General features: G+C 33.7%; 2 protein-coding genes across 4 annotated transcripts in view; one reads left to right on the top strand and one right to left on the bottom strand.

The window, feature by feature from the left end:
• Nucleotides 1–27,080, top strand: part of LOC120421577 (cathepsin B-like) — a 400,102-nt gene that overhangs the window by 40,845 nt on the left and 332,177 nt on the right. The window lies entirely within an intron of this gene.
• LOC120421568 (calcium channel flower) lies at nucleotides 2–26,118 on the bottom strand. 3 transcript variants are annotated; one of them, XM_039584799.2, is made up of 6 exons: nucleotides 25,832–26,118; nucleotides 25,544–25,664; nucleotides 5,742–5,949; nucleotides 5,568–5,675; nucleotides 5,260–5,368; nucleotides 2–283 (listed from the first exon to the last, which is right to left on the bottom strand). In XM_039584799.2, the coding sequence occupies exons 1-6, from the start codon at nucleotides 25,832–25,834 to the stop codon at nucleotides 215–217; spliced, it is 618 nt and encodes a 205-aa protein (XP_039440733.1). In that variant the 5' UTR covers nucleotides 25,835–26,118; the 3' UTR covers nucleotides 2–214. The 3 variants fall into 3 exon arrangements, with proteins under 3 accessions (XP_039440733.1, XP_039440731.1, XP_039440734.1); XM_039584797.2 differs by lacking the exon at nucleotides 5,260–5,368 and having other exon boundaries at nucleotides 25,832–26,116; XM_039584800.2 differs by lacking the exon at nucleotides 2–283 and having other exon boundaries at nucleotides 4,575–5,368.

Below are 27,080 nucleotides of genomic sequence, written 5' to 3'. Positions count from 1 at the left end.
GTTTTTGGGAGGGATGTGTCTTTTTGCAAACTTTCTATTCTTCTTCTCCTTCTTCTTTTTCCTCACTATAATCGTTAATCATCATTAGTATTAGGCTACGCTATCGTACGGTGGCGGCATGCTGTACGCGATCGGCTGGACGTTGTTCACCAGGGTCGAGCTCTGCTTCTGGCTACCGGGCGCGGACGCTGCCATTCCATTCGAGCGGCCCTGTTCAGCGGCCGAGGCCGCCGACGCCGCCGTTGCTGCTGCTGCCGCCGCCCGCATTTCCGCAAACGACGCTCTGTTGTTTTCGGATTTAGTGAAAATAGGGATAAGCAATTAGATGTTTTCATCTTAAATTAGAACTGTTGGCCGAGTAGCATTTTTGGTTTTAAAAGAGTTTTTAACTTTTGAGAAACGCATGTTCAACAATTTTAAAACAAAAATGCAACTTGGTTAAGCATATTAGGCTAATATAAACTGAGGGGATACATCATTTGCATGCATAATAAAATAATAAGAGACACATTTGACAAACAATCAAACGCTTAAAATACATATTTATGGATCATAAATCATTCAATTTATGGTAGAGTTCTTGAGTTATTAAAATAGAGTCCTATAAACATGGAAAATTCCATATCTAAAAGGACCTTTTTATTCAAAAAAGAGAGTCTAGAATTTTCAATAATTGGGTCCGAAAATTACGTTTAGATTTCTTATTTAATCACACACAACGATTAATCTTATTTTAGAGCAAAATGATACTATGTACATAAAAAAGTTTAAAATTGCTTATTAAAATCAATTTGGACAAATGTTGACCGCAGCATTTCTTGACAGATAGTTTTTTGCTTGACATCTCGTTTCAAAGGGGATCCATTGCAAAAAGCCGACATGTCGATTTAATTTTCTTGATTGAAAATTAAAGGAGCCATCAGAAATGGTTCTCTGGCATGCTTTCAATAGCTGTTTGTAAAAAAAACATTTAGGAAACTTTACTCGAAATCGCTTTTTAAAAATTAAGAATATCGATAACATTTCGAGCAAAAGATTCTAAATGGGCCAATATAGATTTGTAAACAAGCAGTCTATCCTGTTACGGTCAGTTCACGTTTACATTTAACATGAGCAGGATAGACCGTTTGTTTACACATCACATTGTTTAGCTTGATTTTACTAATTTCTTATGCCCCCCCTTTTAACAACACCAGTGGATTGGATTTCGACATTTAAAACGGTACACGCGCATTCAAAATCACCCAATTGTTGTGGTGGTTTGGGGTACTCAAAAATAAGTAATTTAGGTAAATGTCGGGATTGGTTGAAATTTACCATGATTTTTGATAAATGTTAGTTTTTTTTATGATTTATATCGAGAAATTAAAAGTGAGAGTGTGTGCGTGCAACATGGAGTTAAACTTTTCGAAGTGCCATGGGAACCTTCACATCAACTGCACAGAAAGTTTAACTCCATGTTGCACACACTCGCACATTTAATTTCTCGATAACCTTTGGGATTTCCTATGTTTATAATACAAACTCTGGAATTCATCCATATTACCGGCTTTTAACTTGATCTGCCAAAAATATTCAGATTTATCATAATTATTAAATAAGGCTTTCTAGTCAGAAATTTATCAATACATTCAAAGTATTTTTACATTACACCTGGGTTTGTTTGCATCAGGTTTCCAATCTCTTTCTAGCTGGGATGGGATAAACAAAGAGAAAAAAACCTATTGTCAAACTAAACCACTTTCAACATGGCCGCTTCTGTCAACCTAAACCAGTCCTTTCTTATGAGGAGAAAATGAGAAGTATTGTAATTTGAGTTGAAAAATAAAATATTTTTTTTTAAATCAATTTCAAAAATAATTGTAAAATGCATTAATAGATTGATTAAAATATTTTCAATTGAAAGGCATTTATTTCTATCGTACACCGAATGTTGAATTATCAGCATTTTCATTTTAATAAACAATACATTTCATGAACTAACTATTCTTTTGCCCATTTAAAACTATTGTTATTTTTTGCGCGTTACATAGAAATGTCATCTAGATTGAACAATATTAAACCTGTGCTTCCCATGAAATTAAAATGTGGCGTGAAGAAACAACATCGTAAAACTGGATTTAAAAAGCAAACAAAAATAATGTCCACAGTTTAGCCTATTTGATTTTTTCGCACTTTTTAATTTCAACACATTGCCACAAATTGAAAAACAAACTTGTTTGCTCTTTGAAGTGAATGTATTGGCACAAATTTAAATTTTTGCCAGCCATTTCTCTTTTTTTTTTCTTTCGATTCTGACACCTTAGGGCGTGCGACCTATGGAATGTTAACTTTCTTTAAAGTTGAGTAAAAATTGCCGTTGAATTCGACGTGCTCCTCTTTGGGGAACTGGGAAAGATTTATTTACTTTCTTTGCGTAACGGGACAACGACAGGAGCAGATCTTAGAAAAAATCTCCCCTCCCATTTAATGACTTGCAGGCTTTTTTGGATTTTTTTTAGATTGATGTAAGAAAACGCATTTAAATCGTATTGCATTTTTCACATCCAAATGAAAATTAAAAATCTTTCATATAAAAAACACATTAAAAATTGAAGAAGTGAACATTTTTTGACTCTGCTTTGATTTGCCAACCATTTCAAGTAATTTGTATCCGGCAGCTCCTTATGAACGGATCCACCGTAAAACGATGGAACATAAACTCAGGATTCTCCACCCACGTCCAACCGCAAATTTTAATAGCCAAATTAAAAAAAATCTGCAAGGAAAAACTAAACAACATTTCAACCAAAGAAAAAGTCATCCGCATGCTTGAGCACTGAGTTGAAAAACATCATCAAGAAAATTTGAATTGTCAAGCTATCTGAATCACAGATTGCTTGATATTTGTTTTCGAACACGAATTTTCTTGCAAAAAACAGAAGAAGAATACAAACGTAAACACTCAAAAAGAAGACTTTATCCAGTCGTCCCGTCCCAGCTTTCTAGCAATCATTGTTTGCATCAGGACACTGTGACTAGAAGTTCGTCATTTTTGGGTTAAATTATATTTTTTTTTCACTGGGCCTAGAAAGCTTTATTGTCCAGAAACGCCACTGGGGTGAAAATTTTAAGATTGTCGTCTGATAAAGGGAAAGCACGTTTAGCGTCTGACGATTAGTCTGTAAACGTAAATATCTTTCGAAAATTTAGAAACTCTTTCATTGAGCATTCATTTTAACGATATCTCCTGTAAAGATAAGCGTAGTCTTTTTTAATTTTATAGGTGCTTTTGAACAGCTAATCGAATCATGAAAAAATAAACATTGAACAACAATTTTTAAATATATTGTTTTCTAATTTCTAATTCAAGAATTTTTGATAACTATGAATTTTAAAATTAAAGTCTGGAAATCAACCTTTTTTAAATTTCAGTTTCTTTGATTTTCTGGAGTTGAGTAAGTTGGAATTTTGGAATTAAAATTGAAAATTAAGAATTGAGTAAATTAAACACTACCTACAAAAATAAAATTAAAAAATAAACAATTTTTGAATATTTTTTGAATTTTTAAGATTTTTCAAGATAAAATTTTATTAATTTAGGGATTTCAGAAATTTAAACAAAAATGGAATTTATTTGTTAAAGATTTAATGAAATTTAAAAAATTTTAATTGAAAATTTGAGGAATGTTAAAATTGAATAATATGAAAATTTTGATGTTTTAAAATTCAAATATTTCGGAATTAAGGCGTTTTTTAATGTTTGAATTAAAGAATTTAAAATTCAAAGAGTTTTACTGTTTTTGAATATTAAATTTGAAATGTTTAGGGCTGAATTAAAAAAAAATGTGATCAGAAAACAATTAAAACGCCATACGAAAATTATAGGCTAGTTTTGGCTTTTTTTCATATTTGACTAATCAAGCCCAAAAGAAAGATTTCAAGAATTCTGAAATTATAAAATTCAAAAAATTTGAATTCAGGAATTCCTAGTCGATTTTTTTTTATTTATGCAATCAAGCCAACAACTCTTTGTTTTTATCACGAACGGCGGCTGCGGCAACACTCTGACAAGGATTCATCAAATTTTGAGTTAAATGAGATTAGTAAGCAAATAATTGAAATATAAATGTGTTAATAAAAGCAACCAATTTTATTAAAATTAGAAGTAAAGCGCTAAGCTAGTCACACAAAACAAAAACTAAATCGTCACTACTTTCACGCGTGCAGGGTGTTGTTATCACAAGGCTACTTTTCACTACAGTCAAAAGAGTTGTCAAAAAGGATGATTCACCTACATGAATTATTCCTAACAGGCAGTTTGAGTAAAACTTTTTTTTTTTGGTTTGTCTTAACGTTATGTGTGTGTGTTTGTATTATTTTTTGTTTACCGTTTTGTCGCACTAATTATTTTGTTCGTGTTTAGTAAGTCTGCGTTTTTCGTGAGTCAAAGTTGAAATGTGTGATTTTGTTTGTGTGTGTGGGTGGTTCCATTAGATTCTAGCTTGGATAATTTGCACTCTCCTCTACGCTTTTCCTTGTGAAACTAACTCCTTTTTTGTTTGGTTTGTCATTGTTTTATTGATAATTGTTTGTTTTTGCTTTTACTTTGCCCTTAATTTAGTTCGACTCGTGTCCGTCTTAATTTTTTCTTTGACTAATATTATACTATTTTTACAGTTAATTTACCAAGTTATGTAGTTTTGCTCTTTTGTAATGCTCTTACTTTCCTCTCTTCCCTTTTCGCTCTCTCTCTAATATCGGCTTAACAAGTAATGAAATGTAGTCTCATGTGTAGGTTTTCTGTGTGTGTTGATTCTGTTAAGTGATCTTTGTGGGTCATGACGACACGATGTTCGTAAAAAGTCTCCCTCTCCTTGGCGGTCAACCCTAATCTCAAGGTTTCAGTTCTTCTAAGTTGCGTTTATGATTTCCTCCTGAAAAACGTCTCCTGAATTGTCGTGTAGAACCAGTGGGATAATGTTTGTGTGTTTGTTTGGAGTTGAGTTCAGCCTTTTCTACACACTGCCTCCTTGATTTTGGTTTTTGGTTGTTTGTTCTAAGATGAGAAGAGAGACCTAGACTTTGCTAAAACGGGTTGTTCGTGTGCGTGTGTTTGTGTGAATGTTGTCGATTGTTTGAGTAATGTATTTCTTCTTCTGGTGGTGAGATTCAAAAATTCGAGCAATAACGCAATGCGATGCTTCTAATGATTAGTTTTTGGGCTGCTTTTGAGGGATTAGTAATTTGTTAGCGACTGATTTATGTTGGGCGCCATACGTCGGGATCTTCCATCAGGGTCGAGTGCTGGTCCGTGGACGGTACGCCCTGTACCGGGGACATTGCGTTCGGCGATGCCGCCATCGCTGCCATGTCCTCACGCGTGCCTCTGCGTTTTTTTTGTTCGGACACACATTTTTGTTAAGGGGTACAAATGTGGGGTTAGCATGAGTTGGAAGGTAAGAAAACGTTGCACAGAGTTAGAAAGTTAGTTTCCAAAACTCCCTCCCTGCCCACAAAACCCAACGGTATCCTTCCCACAGTGATCTGTACACAAGCTCCAAATCGAGCGAAACGAGACTACTCACTTTTTGCCGAGGGCCATCATTCCGTAGATCATTCCGGTCACAAACACCAGACCGCAGCCGAACAGCGTTCCCAATCCGAAGCACAGGATCACCGGCGGAAGCGCAATTCTAAAAAAAATCAAATCAAAATCATTTTTCAAATCCCAAAAACCCAAACCCCTCTAAAATACTCACACACAGTACAGGGCGGCCCGGTTCCAGTACGGCCGCTGGTCGGCCTTCTCCGCCACCTGCTGCACGTAGTCGAGGAAGATGAAGCAGCAGGGCGCCTCTATCGCGAGCACCACGAAGCCGACGACGATCTCGAGGATACCGCCGACCAGGCAGCCCACATCGCCGAGCAGGATGCCGATGCAGTTCCACAGGCCGAACAGGACGCAGACTGCAATGTGGAAGAGATGAGGTTTGATGAAAATTTTGTGTTTTATTTTATTTACAGAGATTCCTGCAGTATAAATGATAAATCAATTAAGCAAAAAAAAAAAAAAAAAAAAAAATTGTATGCGGCAGCATATTTTTATATGGAAACTTGAAGGTATTTGAAAATATAGCTTTTTAACACTTTGAATCGAAATAATAATCAAAATTAGCCATAGGTGGTTTAGTTTGGAAATTGATTACATCAGTGAAACGATTGTACATGTGATAAGAAGCTTGTTTCCGTGAAAGTGAATTAACAAATTAGTAAACATTACTGCAAAAGTAAACATAAACATCAAAGCTTTACTCAATCCACTTCTAGATGTTTGTTTCCTCTATATTTGCCCATTATAAAAAAAATCTGTGTGAGAGGATTTTTTTTAAATGAATCCGAAAGTAAAATGCTTTCGATCTAATTCTCCCATGTTAAAGCAAATGTTTCGACTGTGGACCCACAATTCAACAATTTCATCTCTTTGCCTTCCAATTTTTCCAAACTTAAAATCAGTAAAAATTCGTTTTTTTCTTCGGAAAGTTATATAAAATATTACTGGAAAGCAGGAAATATCTAATTTTCATACAAAATAATTAAACTTCCAAATTTAGAACTTGAGAGGGGAAAAAATTTAACAACATTTATGAGAATATTCTAAATACAATGATTGCAAAAAAGGTCGTATAAATTCAAAAAGAGTAATTTTTCAAAGATTTAACAACTTTTTAAATTTTGTATTGCCTGCCATTTATTGAGTACTTATTCTTTGCTTTTTACTTTCAGTTAATTTATCTTTGTCCAAACAAGCCATTTCGCATAAGTAGTTGTAGGCTTGTATGAATAGCCTACAAACAATTTTGGTAGCTGTCCTTAAAAAAATGCTATACGATACGAAGTTGACTTTATAGCTGTCGGCCACCATTGCTAGTACCAACCACTAGTGTCTTCCTTTTAACTACAAGGACTTCGCCGCCCTGGGCCCCTAAGTGTTTGAGTACGGCACGGAGCGACGGCGCCGGATACCCATATTTACACAAAGAATTTTAGAGCGCCCGCCGCGGGATTCGAACCAGCAACCTCTGAATTGTGAGTCCAGTGCGCGGTCCGATTGATCCACACGGGCGGGACAACAATAAATTTGCTATAGCAACATTCATTTCGATGCCCTCCGAGCTACGATGCTATAGGAAGGTTTTTCTGGTTAACACGCAAAAACTTTCACACATACTGATTTAAATATCTACAAAATTAAAGTTTTGCAACACTTTAAATGTCAGCGTGTCTTTCGATCAACGATTATATAGAAATGACTTTTTCATCGGTAAAATTGGAATAATCAATGCACAATTTACACGACTCCGTGCCTTCCGATCAACGATGATATAGGAAGGGCTTTGAAATTCACAAAACAATCAATTAAGATTACAAAAGAAAAGAAAAACACCATTAACTCAACAAAAATGACGCTCGAAACACGAATAATCCTGCAAGGCAAGCGCGCTGCCCCACCCTCCACAATCGACTCAGATACCTTCTAAACGTTTTTTTTTTTTTAAATAAGGCCGTTGCAAATATTTTTCAAAGTTTATGTCGCCCCCCCCTCTTCAAAGTTGGCCTGAATAATCAGGGGGCAAAAAAAATATTTTTTCGAAAAACTTCAAAATTTTAATGAAAATTAAAGTTTAATCAACTGAAAACAAGCAGAGGCGTACTAAGGCCGGGTGTCACCCGGGGCGGGCTGCCCGGTGTCACCCTTCACCCCCCCCCCCCTTCTCACACCGCCCTTTCTAGGTTTAATCCCACCAAACTTATGTCACATGGTATTCTTCTTACAAACTGAAATTTTAAATAATACTCTGCAATGAGCAAAAATCTTGCAACATAAAAAAAAACAAATATTTTTAATAATGAAAATTAAACTTTCTATATTAAAGCAAAGACTTTTTCAAAAAGTGTTTATAATTTGATTTTTTTCTCATATGCAAATACCGTAAACCGGGGTGACTTTGATAGGATTTCAATTTGTTTTTGGAATATTTTTCAACAGGTAAGGTTTTTCTCAAGATCATTATTTATTTACATATTTAAGATGTTCAAACTTTATTTGTACGTTAAATTTACCATCACTAAAGTAGCTGATAAAGTTTATAAGAAAAAAATCAATGTTTGTATTTAGTTAACTAAGTTTATAAGCTTTTTAACAAAATACATATAAATTTCAGATAAATTTGTTAAAAAGTCGGAATTTTGCCTGAAATTTGTTAAAACTAGTTTTGTTTATAAAATTATCGATTTATATTGCATTTATACTGAATTTGAAGCACGAATCACAAGTTTTCACATTTTACATGAAATTTGTTCAACTGAAATTGCTTATAAACTTGGAGATTTTTTAAACTTGTGTTTCAAAAACACATATTATTTATTATTTACAAACTTATTTTACTTTCTCCTAGTGGAAAATTATTCAAGGAATCCGAAAATGCATTCCGTTTTCCGATTAAAAATCATGTTCATTGAGAAAATCATGACACTTTTAGAAGTTTAAAATAATGACTTTCATCAACATTTTCTTAACTATAGTTAACTAACTTTTTGAACTTTTCAAATTTTTATTAAAGGTTCTTCTTGAGGTACTTTGAACACTTCTCTACCACAGTCAGTAAGATTCTAAACCATTCCGTAGGTATTTTAATTGTACTGTTCATTTTGCGGAAAAATCGCGAACCTATCAAAGTCACCCCGGCTATCAAAGTCACCCCGTTTTACGGTACACGTATTATAATTATCGAAATAATTATATCGAAGAACTAGTTCAAAAAAGAAGATATCATTCAGCTCGGCGATTTTCCTTACAAATAACAGATTTTTTTAAATGAAAATTATTCAGAAAATATGTTGTGTCATCAAAAACACAATACATTATTTTTATCGTTTGATAGTGTTTACACAGAATATTCTTTTCATCAAAATCATTTTCCTTAAAGTTTAGAAAGATTAAAAATTCATACGCTCAATAAAAATATTTGAATTTCATTATTTTTTTAAGTAAAATGTTTTGCTTTTTAAATGATGTATTTATTTTCAGAAAATTGTTCGATACGAGATTGAAATATTCGTAAATTTTGAATGCTAATTTAAATTCAAATATTTATTTTGAAAAAAACAAAAATGCGCGGTATTAGTATTCTCTAGAAATTTTGTTAAGATAAATATTTTTTTAATAATTATAAGACATGACATTTGTTCAAGCTTCTTAAATCTTTTTCCAAAGGCAACAAATTTAATAAAGCAAACTGATTTGATTTAATATACATAATGTATAGCCGTAATTAAAAAAACATCTATTCCATATTTTCCAAAATCCCCGTGGGAGTCGCTCAACCTGCATTCCTGTCACACATGAGGTCTGCACAGCTGATTCCACGTAGATTTTTCCCGCCAGTAATGACAGGAAACGCTGACAAACGGAATATGTGCCAAAATCATAAGTGGTTTTTAACATATGAAGGGAAATCATCGTGAACTGGAACTGCCGGTCGTTAGCCCGGGTAAAGTGGAAACGTTGAGATGATTGTTGTCCTCTGCTATCATCTCGCAAAAAGCCATACAGAGAACCACGTCCCATTCAACCGGCTCCGTTGCTTAATGGTTATGGCTTCTGTCTCCCAAGCAGAAGGTTCAGGGATCAAATCCCGGTCGGTACCTTTGAAATTTGGAATCAGGAATTTGAATATGAATAAAAACTAAAATGAATCAGGTGGGATTTGAACTCACACCTTTGGATTGGTGGTGGTCTGGGACGCTAAGCAGTCGGCCATCAGAAGGTTTACACTCTAGCAGTGAATTGATCCGTAGTGTTGAAACATGTTATCTCTTCTTCTCATATTATTAAATACGCGCTGATCCCTGATTTGCCTGAGGGGATTGGAAGTCTAAATATAGATCGAGTTTCCTTCAGATGCTTGCTTCTATGTTTAGGCGGGGCCAAACAATGCCCAGCGACCTCGGAATTGGACCGCAAGGAGCTCTGTCATTCTGAAATGGGTCGTTGGAAGCAGCGCGAGGGCTATCACCACCTAATACCCGGGACTGAGATAAGCTGTATCAGCATTCGGCATGTACACAGTCTGATACAAATTATACTTTCCCATAATTTCGCTACCGGTTAGCGGGTATTGGATTGGACCACACACACATCTATTCCATATTTTCCAAAATCTTTGGAAGCTAAAATAATTGTCAGTTTAAACTTAAAAAGAATAAGAATAAATTAAAGCTAAGCTAAATATTTTCAGCGGTTAAGGGTAGGATATTTTAAAACGTAAATTTCCCGTTGTTTTTTTTTAGACAAGACACTTTTAAGTTTTTTTTTCTATGAACTGCAGATCTTGAATTCTTGAATTGAAATTTTTTACACCAGATAAACTGACATTTCAATATTTTTTTTTAACGTTCCAATGATTGATCAACAATTAGTTTGATAAAATCTGTATTCTTTGCGATCAAAAACATCATTTCGAGTTTGTTTTTTGTCCCGCGGAATTTTGGGCGATTTTTTTAAACGCTCAAATTGCGCAAATTGAATCGAGTACTTCAAATTTCTAGGATCATTTAGACATTCTTACGAATCAAAAATCAAAAAAGAATCTTCCAAATTGATTGAATTATGCACAAGAACCAGCGAGTAGAAGTTGCCGTTGGGCGTCCGTGTAAGTTTGACATGCGTTGGGTGTTCCAGTGTTAACATAAAACTTCAAATTTTAAAATTTATTAATCAAATAAAAATGCTCAAAAATTTTCTATCAATATTTTTTTTAAATAATAAAAACGGAAAAACACAAAAAGGGTAAATTTTTCAACTTTCAATGAATTTTATTTCAACCAATAATTTAATTTTTATTTTTTTGCTTTACATATATTTGTTCATTTAAAAAAAAAGTCTGTTCAAAAAATCTTAAAATGGTTTAATTTTTTAAAATACATATTAAAAAGTTTATTTTTAATTATTTTTTAAATTAAAAATTGATTCCGGAAAGATTAAGAACTCGGTGATGTCTTTAAATGAGAAATGAAGTGTTATTTTTTGTTATTGTGCAAATATTTTTGATGCATGTTTTGATTGCAAAACATCAGAATAAAAAAAAAGTGGAACTGAATCCAAATACTTGAGACATTTTGCCTTGAATTTTCCTTGGAAAGAATTAATTAGTTTCATTCATATTTGGTTTAATTTTGCTGAAACATTATAGAATCTTTTTTTTGTTCTTAAGACTGAAGGTAGAGGTAGATTCACCTTTCAATATTTGTCAATATATCAATATTGCCTTGACTTGAAAACACTCACAAAAAGAATGGAGTCAACTCAGTTTTTTTAATTGCTCTCCTCAGGTATTCAATGGATTTGCATGCATCTTTGTATATGGGTAATTCTCTACCAACTCACACGAAATCGGGAAAAGTTGCCCCGACCCCTCTTCGATTTGCGTGAAACTTTGTCCTAAGGGGTAACTTTTGTCCCTGATCACGAATCCGAGGTCCATTTTTTGATATCTCGTGACGGAGGGGCGGTACGAACCCTACCATTTTTGAACATGCGAAAAAAGAGGTGTTTTTCAATAATTTGTAGCCTGATACGGTGATGAGATAGAAATTTTGTGTCAAAGGGACTTTTATGTAAAATTGTACGCCCGATTTGATGGCGTACTCAGAATTCCGAAAAAACGTATTTTTCATCGAAAAAAACACTAAAAAAGTTTTAAAAATTCTCCCATTTTCCGTTACTCGACTGTAAAATTTTTTGGAACATGTCATTTTATGGGAAATTTAATGTACTTTTCGAATCTACATTGACCCAGAAGGGTCATTTTTTCATTTAGAACAAAAATTTTCAATTTAAAATTTCGTGTTTTTTCTAACTTTGCAGGGTTATTTTTTAGAGTGTAACAATGTTCTACAAAGTTGTAGAGCAGACAATTACAAAAATTTTGATATATAGACATAAGGAGTTTGCTTATAAACATCACGAATTATCGCGATTTTACGAAAAAAAGTTTTGGAAAAGTTACTTTTTGCGTTTCTCTTTGTTTCGTCGTCCGTGTCTGTCGCGGGTGACGATGAACGGCCATGATCGATGACGACCAACTTTTTCAAAACTTTTTTTCGTAAAATCGCGATAACTCGTGATGTTTATAAGCAAACCCCTTATGTCTATATATCAAAATGTTTGTATTTGTCTGCTCTACAACTTTGTAGAACATTGTTACACTCTAAAAAATAACCCTGCAAAGTTAGAACAAACACGAAATCTTAAAATGAAAAATTTTGTTCTAAATGAAAAAATTACCCTTCTGGGTCAATGTAGATTCGAAAAGTACATTAAATTTCCCATAAAATGGCATGTTCCAAAAAAAATTACAGTCGAGTAACGGAAAATGGGAGAATATTTAAAACTTTTTTAGTGTTTTTTTCGATGAAAAATACGTTTTTTCAGAATTCTGAGTACGCCATCAAATCGGGCGTCTAATTTTACATAAAAGTCCCTTTGACACCAAATTTCTATCTCATCACCGTTTCAGGCTGCAAATTATTGAAAAACACCTCTTTTTTCGCATGTTCAAAAATGGAAGGGGTCGTACCGCCCCTCCGTCACGAGATATCAAAAAACGGACCTCGGATTCGTGATCAGGGACAAAAGTTACCCCTTAGGACAAAGTTTCACGCAAATTGAAGAGGGGTCGGGCAACTGCTGTGTGAGTTGGCGGAGAATTACCCATATGTAACTTTAATATTATAAAAAATCTGATTTTCAAATGAACAAATATATATATTTAATATTTAAAGCTTTATTTTAACACTGGTACACCCAACGCATGTCAAACAACTAAATTCATTTTATTTATTTAATTTCAGAAAAATAAGTATTTTTTTCATTTTTCAAGAGAGTGCCCATTTATGGAAACACTTGCAGAATTTGATAAAATCAGACAAATAATAGTTGAGATATAACCTTTCTGACAAAAAACATTGAGAAAAAACTTCTTTTGAAAAATGAAAGGTATTTGAAAAAACATGAAAATACCTTTGTTATTTTGAATTTTAAAATTTCCAAAATGTTATGTAACAGAATTTCATATCTATTCAAATCAACAAAAATGTACATACTTGGGACTGCTTTAAAAAAATTATATTGGTCCTTCATTGCTTTTAACTTTAAAATAATGCCTTTTAGTAAATTTCTAAAATCTTTACAATAGTCAAGTTTACTATATAATTATTTTGAAAATAAAAACAAAAAAATGCTTTTGAAAGTGCTATGAGAACATCCTAATATTTTTTTAAAATCGCATTTTGTATCATACCGCCATGAAGTTTTTTGACTATCTCTTTCATAAAATCAAAAGATGTGTTTTTGATTATCTTAAATTTACTATAATCTAAAACAAAAATAAAATCGAAAACAAGGATTTTCATATAATCTAGAAGAACGGCAACAATACGAGCAAAGATTGCGCATTCTGTTTTTTAATGTAATTGCCGATTGCTCTACCTTTTTTGATTTACGGTGCTGTTTTTCAACTAAATTGCATGTGAAAATATCAAAATGGTTTTCGTGACAAGTAGTTTAATGTTTCGTTAATTTATATGTTTAATTGATCATAATTTAGGATATTTGTTCAAATAGCCAACGTTTTTGGCATGGATGCTTTTTTTTTTTGTTTATTTCAATTATAATAGGGTTTGAAAAGGTTGTTGGGCACTCTTGCCGAGTCTTACTCTAACTTACAATTTTTGTATGGACACCCAAGTAACATTTTTTTCCAGGAGTTCTACAAGAGCTCTTCAAGATAGCTACAGCATAGCAGTTTGGACCGCGGTAGGATAAAACTCTCTACAAGTACTCTTCCAAACTCCGGAAGAAGTTTTGAAGAGAATTTTATCCTACCGCGGTCCAAACTGCTATGCTGTAGCTATCTTGAAGAGCTCTTGTAGAACTCCTGGAAAAAAATGTTACTTGGGCAGTTGCTAAAATTATATAGAGACTTGCACGCTGGTCTCGCGGGCTGGTCTTAAGATTACTGTGGAATCCGGCCCATTTAGAATTCTTCTTATGAAGTTGTTTAGGAAAATGATGAATAAGTGCTTTTATAAACAAAAATAATAAAAAATATGAAATTTAATTAAAAAAAAAGAGAATCTACAATTACATTTTAATACCTAATATATTTATGAGTATTCGGAAAATATTGAATAAGCTTTAGCACATTTTCCAAAAAGATTTATTAAACGTTAAAAACTAAAGTGAAGGGAAGATAATGGAAAAAAATATTTCCTTTGTTGAAACATAGATTCTAACTATATTCAAAAAGTAAATTTTATTAATTTCAAAATCATAATTCTGTGGACCCCTTCGGATCTGCCTGACCATTTTTAAAATGAAATTTAAAACTCGGCCGTTAGTGCTCGGTCGAAGGAAAGTTCGATAAAAACAATTTCATTGAAACAAAAATAATAAACAATAAACAAATTTAAATTAACCTGACAAATGGCGATATTTTTAAATCTATATTTTGCAAATAATATCTCGAATCATGTGTATCTATCTGAAATCAATACCATCTAACAAGTAGGAGTTACAAATTTTAATCATTATAAACAAAAAAAATCATAATCCTAATAAATGTTGTTCAGGAAACGTATTCGGATTTTTCGTACCTATTTGAAATTGTCGTTAAATTTCCCATCAAAATTATTATTTTCATGTTAAATTCTACTACCCGAATAACAAAAAAAAAAGATGATACAATTATGTTTCATATAATTTGTATGTTTATTCCTTATCTTTTTTATCTTTTATTAATAATTATGAAATGATAAAATTTGGTACAAAAAATAGTCAAGAATTTAATTAAATACAATTTTTAAGAATTTTCAATTTTAAATATTCTTTATCAATTTAAGAAAAAGAAAACAATGGTAACGTTAAGATTGTTTTGTATCTCTCATTATTGCCTAGTAAAGATTTAGCTGGAATATTTATTTATTGAAAAAGCGTGTGTTTTCTTCCAGTCAGATCGTTTCGATTTAGAAAAAAAAAATATTTGGATTTTTTTCTTCAATTAAACACTGAATTTCGAAAAACATCATAATAAAATCGAAAAGGATCATGGCTCTTCTTAATCGTGCACGAAAGATCGGTAAAATGTAACCAAAACATCAGTCCGTTCGGTGAAACACCGATTTCATTACTACACTTTCAGATGTAATTTCATACGTCGAAAAATGGCTTGTCTCATTTCGTAGAGTTAGAATGTATGTAAGTAAAACGATATAAAATAATTTTAGTGTTGCTAACAATCAAACTCACAAAAAAATCTTCAACTGATTATTTTTTTTAAGTTCAAGGGCAATTTTCTCTTGCGTGTTTCGGCTCCGGGTGATGAAAGTTCGCAAGCGAAAAAGTTTTTTTGGTGATTACTCCATCCCTGATTGTCATTAAAATAATTTGCCGTTTTCTGCACCCTTTTATTAGCTTCCAGTTTTGATAGCAAACAGTTGTTTTATTAATTTTCCAATTCAAAGTGTTTTTTTTTATCATTTGTTCTTTCAATTGATACATTGCCGAAGAAAACAAAAATAAACCCACATTCCGAGAAAATTAAAAAAAATCAAAATTAAGAGTGGTTTGTCACAAGAACATTTTTATGGGAAAACATTTTCCATTTAACTCTTTTTATAAGCTTGTACATTAATAATATAGGGGTGACACCCCTTACATATTAGTATCTTTATCAAAATTTCTTTATTTGATGATCGGGTGTCACCCCTGAAAATTAAATTTTTGAAGTCTTTAGTCTTCATATAAACATGCACTTTTACTAACTGTGAATACTTAACTTCATCATTATAAGTATACTATGTAAACATATTCTAAAGCATGAGTGTTACTTTTGGGTGTCACCCCCATTTAAAATGAATATTTCAGAAAATTTAACTTGTGTGTTTTGTTTATATTAGTTAGATACTTGATGATTTTTTTATGAACATATTTTAGGTCAATTATATTTTTTTCTTCGTCCGAGTCAGGTGTCACCCCATCAGCTCGGGTGTCACCCCAAGATGGGTGACACCCGGGGCGGGCCGCCCCCGCCGCCCCCCCCTTAGTACGCCACTGAAAACAAGTTAAAATGCATTTTCCCGCGTTTATAATCATATTTAGCATGTTTGAACTCCTTTGAAAACATTTTAAATTTTCATGAAATACCAATGTACAGTCCCACGAAAAGTTTTTTTTTTACGAAAAAAAAATTCCGTCAATGCCTCGATATTTTCAAAACTAATGATTGGAAAGCAACTGTACTGTACTGTACTTTTTCATCCAAATGTTGAAACCAAGGCTTGTAATTTAAATTTTTATATTTTTTGCCCCCCCCCCCCCCCCCCTCTCTAAAGTACTTATAACTTTTGATAGGGTTGTCAGATCTTCAATCTTTTGGGCTTGTTGGAAAAATCTTTTGATTACCTATCCAACGATGGGTCGCATGATAGATCCGGACAACTTTTTCATCAAAATATTTGAGATCCGGCCTCAAAAAAGTGTATAAATAACACTTAAGTGCTCATAACTTTTGATGGGGTTGTCAGATCGTCAATCTTTTGAACGCGTTGGAAAGGTCTTTCAAATACCTTTCTAACAATATATAGCATTCTTACAAAAACCACCCTTTTTGCCTTCCTCACCTCAATGAGGAAAGGCTATAAAATCACTCGAAAAATGAACTTCATTATTTGACCTCGTAGACCCACCTTCACGTATACCTATCGAATCAGAATCAAATTCTGAACAAATGTCTGTGTTTTAAAAATGTTAGGGGTAACTTGATCCCCCTTTCAACATTTTGAAGAAATCTTAAGCAAAATGTTTCTTATTCATCCAAACTTTTAATTTTTTTAAAAGTTACAGCAATTTCACATAAAACCTGTACGTTTGTGTTCAAAATATAACAAGTTTAGTATGTAAAATATTTAACAAAAGCTAGAAATCTTTGTTTACAAAACTTTTGAAAAAAGGTTCTAACTGCAGTAAGTTATGTACAACTATACTAAAGGAAACTATGTATGAAAACCCAGCCCAATTAATTAATCTTGAGGCTGATTCCAGTGACTGTAAAAATGCAGGGATCAAGTCTCCCTAAACGCACTTTTTCAAACAATTGATTGTAAAAATAATATGACGATAAATTTAACGTCAAATGCGTAAGGGTTTTGGAGTTGATATGTTTATCCAATAATTCATGTGTAAAACATATTTTTTTGAATAATTTTTGAGTGTTTTCTATACTTATCAAAACAAAGAAAAAAGATCTCTTGGAAGTTTTTACAGCTCGTTTTAGAAAAGTGTGTGTAACTCAATCTAAACATTTTTTAATTTTTTTCTTTGTTTTCTACAATGAGTTTTAGTTAATTTCGCACAACTTTCTAGAACAAAGCTAATTGTTTTACCCACATGCTGACGAGATACAGGCTTGGGATCAAGTGTCCCCGGGGATCAAGTCTCCCCACTCTCCCCTACACAATGTCAAACAAAGTTATCCCAAACCATTCATTTGGAATAATTGGAAAAATATTCTTTAAGAAACAGATTAAATGAATTTTAGAGAAGTTTTTTTTTATTTTGACTGAACTTTTAGGATTTTCCCGGTTTGTAAGTCCAATTTCCAAGTTTTCCCGGTTTTGTCGAGGTGGAATCAAATTCTTGACTATTTACGGGTTTCCAAATAAAATATTTTTAAAAGAATATCTCTTTACTGAAACAATTTAAAACTAGCAGAAGTTTCTTTGATTTAATAAAATTCAGTTTCGAAAAAAAAGTTTGCCTTTCTGCTTTACTGTTCTTTGTTTCAGCGAAATGTCCATTCGATTAAATGTCGCGAAACAAAATAAAATCTTAATTGATTTTAAACCGATAACTATGGTTTCTTACATTATTATTTCCATATTAATCAAAACGGGCCAACATTTTATGTTTTCACGAAAGTATAAAGTGATATAAAAAATACATTCATGAAATCTGAATAATTTTAAAAGCGTTCGACTTTTAAAACGTTTTGAGCAATTGGTATTTTTTTCGGTTTAAAAATTTAGAACAAAGTTTTTTTTCTAGATTATCAAGATTTGTCAACCTTTTTTCCGTTTAAGCTACAAAAAAAATAGTTTGAAAATTTAAACAAAGTTTAAATTTTTTTTTATGCAAAGCGTATTAGGCCGTTGCAAACTATTTTTGAAGTTTATGTCCCTCGGCTCTGACCAAAGTCGAGGGGGGGGGGAATAAAAAAAATGAAACTACAAGCCTAGGTTTTAACATTTGGATGAAAAAAGTGTTTTAAAATGCATTTTACAGGCGTACAGTTGCTTTCCAATCATTAGTTTTGAAAATATCGAGGTATTGACGGAATTTTTTTTTTCGCAAAAAAAAACTTTTCGTGGGACTGTACATTGGTATTTCATGAAAATTTAAAATGTTTTCAAAGGAGTTCAAACATGATAAATATGATTATAAAAGCGGGAAAATGCATTTTAACTGGTTTTCAGTTGATTAAACTTGAATTTTCATTAATATTTTGAAGTTTTTCGAAAAAATAATTTGTTGCCCCCTGATTATTCAGGCCAACTATGAAGGGGGGGTGGGGGGGTGGTGGTGTCGACATAAACTTTGAACAATATTTGCAACGGCCTTACAACCTAACATAAAATTATTTTTAATTTTTTTAGTTATAGTATTATGGTAATAAATTAGGGGGAAAAATAACTTTTTGTTGACCCAACATGAAACAGTGTGAAACACAATTTTGAACAAATCATCCGCCAAACAGAAATTTGAAACGTTTTTGTCAACTCTTTATAAATTTTCAATAACAAGTTTCTTCAAATTTCAAACTTGACCGCATTATCACCCCTGACGGTAGCACCGGCCGCGTATGTTGTGATAAGGAAGCAAAGCACTGACGGCTGGAACATCGCCTCGTCGATAGAGCGAGAGGATAGGAAACATGCAACAATTTGCGCGAAAAACCAGCCAGCCGCGGTTCATCACATAACTTAATGCAATTAATATGCTCGAAACCAACCACGTCGTCGGCTGTACCGAACTGCTTTGGAATTGCACGCTCGCGGTTATACAAAAATGTCCCGAAAAAAAATAAGCTCTACTCTAGATGGGCGTATTTGGTTTCGATTCCCATCCTGTTTTTTTTGCTGCGGGTAGAAACTGGGCCAAATGAATAATTTCCGAGATTAGCGATTTTCGGTCAACGGTGCTGGCGTTCTCAAAGTGTTGTGTGGTGTAAATATAAATCACACCCCCTTCTCTCGCAGCCGGAGGCGAAATTTATCCCTTGCTCAAGTTCGTCCTTTTTTTCCCTTCCCAAGAGGATCAACTCACCTTCCCCCACACTTTTCGTCTGGGTGGGTGGAAAAGGATTATGTAATAGACGGGAAGAAGCATAAAAAATGTACGCAAATTGTAGCGACAGGAAAAACGCCTCGATTTTACTGGGTGGGGAATTCGATTTTTCGAATAAAAATTGCAGGATTTCTTCGAAGGATTCGAAGGACTTCCGGTGAAATTGTGTCATCGGTCACATGTACCGTACGATTGCGCAAAAGGTCATACGGTAAGGTCATAATCGCCGGCTAGAGAGAGACAGGCGTTTAGCCAATATTATGCGTGGCGAATCGGAATCGGTTTTTATTGGGAAGCAGGGAAATTTGCCTAGAGTCAAGTGAGTGTAGAAAGATTAAGTCACCTGACAGTAAGCAATGACTATTCTTAGCATTCCTAAACTTTCATTTCTTAAAAAGCGTAAAAAAAAAAACACGCACCGGTATTATCAAAAGAAACGCTTTTTTAGTGTTTTTTGATTAACACTTTCTTTATTTTTTTGTGGAGCAGAAAGCATTAAACAAGACAGAGAAATGTCGCACAGCTATACGTTTGTTTACTCTTTGTGGGACACAAGACACAAGAGTTGATAAGATAAGCAAACTCACTTTTGTTGGCTAGTGAAGGAAAAAGAAAGAGCGAGCTTAGTGGCGGTTAGATGTGGCTTCTGGAAGAAATCCTCCAGAGCAGACGCTGCTGATGCGATAAATGAGTCATGAGAAGGCCATCACGGTTTGATTGTTAATTCGAGCCAAACATTTCATTAGGGCACAAAACCAAAAACCGCCATTCGAGAAAATCGCTGGCAAAAAGTGGACAACTTGTCTCAATTCCTATTTAAAAAGAAAGCTTGACTGGTGGTATTTTTACTGATGATACGATAAAACAGTGGGTCTCGTGGCGCAGGGGTAGCGGCTTCGGCTGCCGATCCCGATGATGCTATGAGACGCGGGTTCGATTCCCGCCTTATCCACTGAGCTTCTATCGGATGGTGAAGTAAAACGTCGGTCCCGGTTTCTCCTGTCTCGTCAGAGGCGCTGGAGCAGAAATCCCACGTTAGAGGAAGGCCATGCCCCGGGGGGCGTAGTGCCAATAGTTTCGTTTTTTTTACGATAAAACACATCATTATCCTCAACTCTGCTTTAATGCTTCTTAATTTATGTTGATTTTCGCAATAAAACTCATAATTTTAAAAAATCTCGCTATTGGGCCCTTTTAACTTTCCAACTATTGTTCATAATGGGCCCTTTCTTAATGCAATTTCGAAAAGAACTGAAAGGGCACTAAAGCGCTGTCACCTGATTGTTGTTTTTAGTGATGTTTATGGGCCTTTTTGTTTAGTTAGAGAGCAGTTCTCTAGGATTTCGGTCATTCGTTTTTTTTTGTATTTTTTAATCCGACTGAAACTTTTTTGGTGCCTTCGGTATGCCCAAAGAAGCCATTTTGCATCATTAGTTTGTCCATATAATTTTCCATACAAATTTGGCAGCTGTCCATACAAAAATGATATATGAAAATTCAAAAATCTGTATCTTTTGAAGGAATTTTTTGATCGATTTGGTGTCTTCGGCAAAGTTGTAGGTATGGATACGGACTACACTGGAAAAAAATAATACACGGTAAAAAAAATTTGGTGATTTTTTTATTTAACTTTTTAACACTAAAACTTGATTTGCAAAAAAACACTATTTTTAATTTTTTTTATTTTTTGATATGTTTTAGAGGACATAAAATGCCAACTTTTCAGAAATTTCCAGGTTGTGCAAAAAATCATTGACCGAGTTATGAATTTTTTAATCAATACTGATTTTTTCAAAAAATCGAAATTTTGGTCGCAAAAATTTTTCAACTTCATTTTTCGATGTAAAATTGAATTTGCAATCAAAAAGTACTTTAGTGAAATTTTGATAAAGTGCACCGTTTTCAAGTTATAGCCATTTTTATGTATCTTTTTTCAAAATAGTCGAAGTTTTTCATTTTTTTAAATTAGTGCACATGTTTGCCCACTTTTGAAAAAAATATTTTTGAAAAGCTGAGAAAATTCACTATATTTTGCTTCTTCGGACTTTGTTGATACGACCTTTAGTTGCTGAGATATTGCCATGCAAAGGTTTAAAAACAGGAAAATTGATGTTTTCTAAGTCTCACCCAAACAGCCCACCATTTTTCAATGTCGATATCTCAGCAACTAATGGTCCGATTTTCAATGTTAAAATATGAAACATTTGTGAAATTTTCCGATCTTTTCGAAAACAATATTTTCAAAATTTTCAAATCAAGACTAACATTTCAAAAAGGCCAAACATTCAATATTACGCCCTTTTAAAATGTTAGTCTTGATTTGAAAATTTCGAAAATATTTTTTTTGAAAAGATCGGAAATGTTTCATATTTTAACATTGAATATCGGACCATTAGTTGCTGAGATATCGACATTAAAAAATGGTGGGCTGTTTGGGTGAGACTTAGAAAACATCAATTTTCCTGTTTTGAAACCTTTGCATTGCAATATCTCAGCAACTAAAGGTCGTATCAACAAAGTCCAAAGAAGCAAAATATAGAGAATTTTCTCAGCTTTTCAAAAATATTTTTTTCAAAAGTGGACAAACATGTGCACTAATTTTAAAAAAATGAAAAACTGCGACTATTTCGAAAAAAGTTACATAAAAATGGCAATAACTTGAAAACGGTGCACTTTATCAAAATTTCACTAAAGTACTTTTTGATTGCAAATTCAATTTTACATCGAAAAATGAAGTTGAAAAATTTTTGCGACCAAAATTTCTATTTTTTGAAAAAATCAGTATTGATTCAAAAATTCATAACTCGGTCAATGATTTTTTGCACAATCTGGAAATTTCTGAAAAGTTGGCATTTTATGTCCTATAAAACATATCAAAAAATAAAAAAAATTAAAAATAGTGTTTTTTTGCAAATCAAGTTTTAGTGTTAAAAAGTTAAATAAAAAAATCACCAAATTTTTTTTACCGTGTATTATTTTTTTCCAGTGTAGTCCGTATCCATACCTACAACTTTGCCGAAGACACCAAATCGATCAAAAAATTCCTTCAAAAGATACAGATTTTTGAATTTTCATACATCATTTTTGTATGGACAGCTGCCAAATTTGTATGGAAAATTATATGGACAAACTAATGATGCAAAATGGCTTCTTTGGGCATACCGAAGGCACCAAAAAAGTTTCAGTCGGATTAAAAAATACAAATATTAAAATTAAAGAAAAAAGACCGATTTCGTAGAGAATTGCTCTAGAAATAATGAGGAATTCAGCGGAAATTTTGATAATTTGTGATGTTTTGTGATCGAATGGTGTAGATAAGGTATGTGAAACATAAAAAATCTTCAAAAGTGTACTGAACAGCAGGCGCGGGCCGTATTAAATATTGTATTTCGACGAATTTTTTTTTTCTGCAGAAATCCTTGGTGAAACGTAAACCAAACTTTGTTTTGAAGTGAATTAGTGTTAAGAATGTATGAAAAGTTCACTTTATAACATAGAAAGTTCCTTAACCACGAAAAACTAACGAAAAAGAAAAGGGCACAATTGAACTTTTTTTCTGGTTTGGAGTGAACATTGTTATGTCCCCTTTTGTTTTTTTTTGATTTTTTCAATAGGAAATTGTTTGCTATCAATCTGATTCTTGGAGGGCATGTAGAGAGTGTACTAATGAATGGAATAGTGGAATAATCCCTAATGTTTACGTTTTGGTTTTGTGCCCTAATGAAATGTTTGGCTCGAATTGTTGATAATTAGTTGCAGATTTATTGGGGAGAGAATCGCGGTTTCGAGGAAGGTTATACATGCTTTGGGTTATGTAACGAGCTGTTTTTTTCTCTCATGAATGGTTTAAAAGTATAATAAAAATAGGTAAAATATAATTCAAAATCGAGTTAATTCAATCAATGAGGATTTAAGTGATGGCCTAAAGGTAGTTGTTTTAAATGTAATTTTAGTTCAAAATCTGAATAAACAATTCTTTTCTTATTATGTCAACAAACATGGCAAGTTTACAAAAAATAAATAAAAATAAAAATATTTACCATTTTTAAATCAACAAAGGTTTGCTTACATTATAACTAAGAAAATTAAATTATAACTAAGAGCAAATCTGTGGAACATCGGTAAATGATGAATTCTTCGTTTGGTATGTCTAAAGAAGCCATTTTGCATAACCCATTCGTCCATACAAGTTTACATACAAATTTGAGGTTTGGTCATACAAAAATGGGATGTTGTTAGTGTTCAGAGAAGCAATTTTCTGATTGATTTGGTGTCTTCGGCAAAGTTAAAGGGTTAGGTTAGGAGAATTAAAGAAAAAAAAATTCGCAGAAATAGATACAATTTTTAATTTTTATATTATTTTTGGATATGATTTAGGTGACCGAAATGCAAAAAAAAAAAAAAAACAAAATGAGCAATGGCATAAAGAGATATTTCTTTTTAATTTTAAAATACTTTTTTCAAAATATTGAAAAGTTTAATAATTTTCGTAGTTTGTGTAACAATCCCCCCCTCTCCCCAAAATAGGAAAAGTAAAAATATTTTTCAGAAAACATAAAAAATAAATGGAATTTAAATCAACTGCAAACAATTTGATATGCATTTTGCTGCGTAGATAAACATATTAGGCTGGAACAAATTAACATAAACTTTGAAAAATATTTGCAACGGCCTAATTGCAACCCAAAAAATTAAAAAACGTTGCGTTGAACATTCTTTTTTTTTAAATGCAGTGTTTCAATGTTGAAGCAATTTCTGGAGTAACGTGAGAAAAAGACTAATAAGCATGTTGACATCTGGAACAATTTTGCAAATTCCGAGACAGTGAATAACTTGTCCACAAAAATTGAAATGTAAAACTAAAGCTGGCCTTCACTGCTACCTTTCACCATTGCGGATTTTGTTAAATAGTTGTCTTGGATTTTGCAAAATATTTTTAGCTGTCAAAATGCTTATGTGCCCTTTTCAAATGGTGCTACATATTTCAGGCGAAAATAAGTTTATTTTTGATTTTTAATAATTGTTTCCGAGTCTGTGTTTTTCTCCTTCAAAATCGCACAACTATTAGCTACACAGAAAACAATTGTGTTAATTTGGAAGATTAAATTTTGGAAGGTTGAATATTACCTCTTTTATGATGTAATTTTACCTCAATTTAGACTGAAAAAGTGACATTACACCAGAAAAGTGGCAAAAATACACATTTTTTCTGACAAAGAAAGATGTACCCCTTCTCAAATGTAATATTACCATGATTTTTTTTTTCTGTGTTTGTTATTGAATCATCAGGGGGTGAAAGGAGGCCTGGACATACCGTTCCAAACGCTTCGCGTCATTTTAAATATAATAATGTGTGGCGCGTAGAGTGATCTTTTGGGACTGAGGCAAACTGCCTAAGCATAATTCAAGTCTGATACAAATTACACTTTCGCATAATTTCGCTGCCGTCCAGCTAACAATATGCTTAGTTTCAGCTTTTAGTTGTATTATTTTGTTGTTTGTTTATATTTCATTAATTTTTGAATTGCCATGGAAATTTCTTCCAAAGAAAAATATATTGTCACAGGAAATTCTGAGCGGATTGGGAGTAGTGAGCTTTAACGAGTTAACAATCCAGAGGGTATGAGTTCGAATCCCGCCTGGTAAAAATACTGAACTTTGTAGGTTTCTTCAATACAATTATTCGCATAACCGTGATTTGGTCACTTTCTCCTTAGACGTGCCATATTCGACCATCTACGGTAGTCACCCCCGGCCCTGGCCTCCGTCACCAACCCCATCTTGTTTCTTACGTACACGTACACTAACACGGACACACGCACACACAAACACGGTTCTTTCACTCTTCTGCGTCTCACCCCCAACGGGCCACGAGAGCAGCAACCGGACGACACACAACACTGTTTTATTTATTAACTTGATATGGATTCTCCTTTTAGCATAGATTTTTTTTTCTTTTCATTGGTTTGACTTCTGCTCGGTCAATTTTAACCTGGTCCCACGGCATAGAGTGCTATTGACCCCGGATCCGGGTTGGCTTCCCATAATGTTATCAATCTATCCGTGCAGGAGAAAAGTATGGGTGTGGGTTAAACTTACAGAATCCTCCCACGATGCCGACGGCGCGGCCACCGTACTTCAGGTGCCACGGAACGTCATCCCGGGGAACGTTGTCCGCGCCGGGCCGGGCCATCAGCCCGGCAAGCCGCTCCGCAAAAGACTGGGGAAATACACGAAGAAAATACAATTTAGAACCATGTTTTGAATCCGTCCAGGAACGACCTCAAAGAGCGGCTGAGGGAACAGGAGCAACCAGGAGCAAAAGGGGGCGTTGCAAACAGGGGGAAGGTTGGCTGGCAGAAATCGATCGGGGGCCAGCAAACTTACCATTTCTTCCAGCAGAGGAGACTAGCCGAGAGAGACAGACGAGAAAAGTGCTCAGATTACGACGACGGCGACGGTAAACGTACACGTCCCGTGGACACTCACGCACTCACACACGCGCACGCACTAGTGGCCACCGGAAACGGTTCCAGATTTTCCCGTTGTTCCACGGAACGACGGTGACGGATAGCGGCGGCGACGGTGGAATGATGACAAGTTATCACACAGAGGGACCAGTTTCGACGACGACAGAAAACACTATCTCACTCGCGAGAATGAAGACTCATCGGGAGAGAGAGTTTGTTTTGACGCGGTAAGGTTGGCAGCGAAAATCGATTTGACAGCTGTCAATGTTTGTTTACCTGTCAAATTTGTGGTTGTTTTGCTGGCAGGGCATTTTAAGGTTTGCCATTCTTTGGACACAGATGGCGCTTCATAATAAAAATCACAGATAAGTGGATTAACCCTTGGAAAGGAGCATGATAAATGAAAACTGACTTTCCCCTCGGCCATAAATAAAAAGTTTGTTTCACAGCGAGATACGGTAAAATAATTTTGTTTTTGCTGGCGAAACAGAGTCAAAACAAACTTGAAAGAAGCTTGCTCGAATGAGACCAATGTTTTCGACTAAAGCCGGTGTTGCGCTTTCAAGTGTTGGTTGACAAGAGGAATTTTGTTCCTTCATGTTTTAAATGCGCAAATTAAATACATTAATGGCAATGTCGCACCCCTCGTTACACAGTTCAAATTCAGTAACTTTGCTAATTTGCGGAAGAATGGAATGGAATGTGTTCTTTTTCGAATGTTTTGTTATATAAATAATAAGATGTAACAAAACGGGTCAATTTTGCGGGCATTTCAGGACATGATCCCCTGGGTATACTGAGCCCGAATCCCAAATATGAGCTTGATTGGTTGCGACAGAACCTGGCGCTTTGACCTTGAAAAAAAAAAAAAAATCGGTGCGTTTTGGTTTTTGCCATTTTTCAGCTCCTTAATCAATTTTGCATTTTCTTCAACATCATGAGCTTATAGTTCGTGTTCCAGGGAAAAACTTTGCCGGAGAGTGCGATAAGATTCGTCCACTATTCAATAGGTTTCAAAATATATAAAACCGGCGTTAAAAACATCAGCTTTTTCTTCACACTCTTCTGACTAATTTACTAACTAAAAACTAAAAACTAAAAACTAAAAACTAAAAACTAAAAACTAAAAACTAAAAACTAAAAACTAAAAACTAAAAACTAAAAAC

This window comes from Culex pipiens, chromosome 2, assembly GCF_016801865.2.
Source record: "Culex pipiens pallens isolate TS chromosome 2, TS_CPP_V2, whole genome shotgun sequence".
In the NCBI taxonomy this organism is placed as follows: Eukaryota; Metazoa; Arthropoda; class Insecta; order Diptera; family Culicidae; genus Culex; species Culex pipiens.
The sequence above is the reverse complement of the archived record's forward strand: the minus strand, read 5'-3'. Positions and strand labels throughout refer to the sequence as shown.

Bases quoted from the DNA above. Each gene is read 5' to 3' on its own strand.
- LOC120421568 (XM_039584797.2), bottom strand. The intron at 5,950-25,543 runs GTAAGTTTAACC...TCCACATTGCAG, and splicing joins CGGCATCGTGGGAGGATTCT to TCTGCGTCCTGTTCGGCCTG. The intron at 5,676-5,741 runs GTGAGTATTTTA...GATTTTTTTTAG, and splicing joins CGGGCCGCCCTGTACTGTGT to AATTGCGCTTCCGCCGGTGA.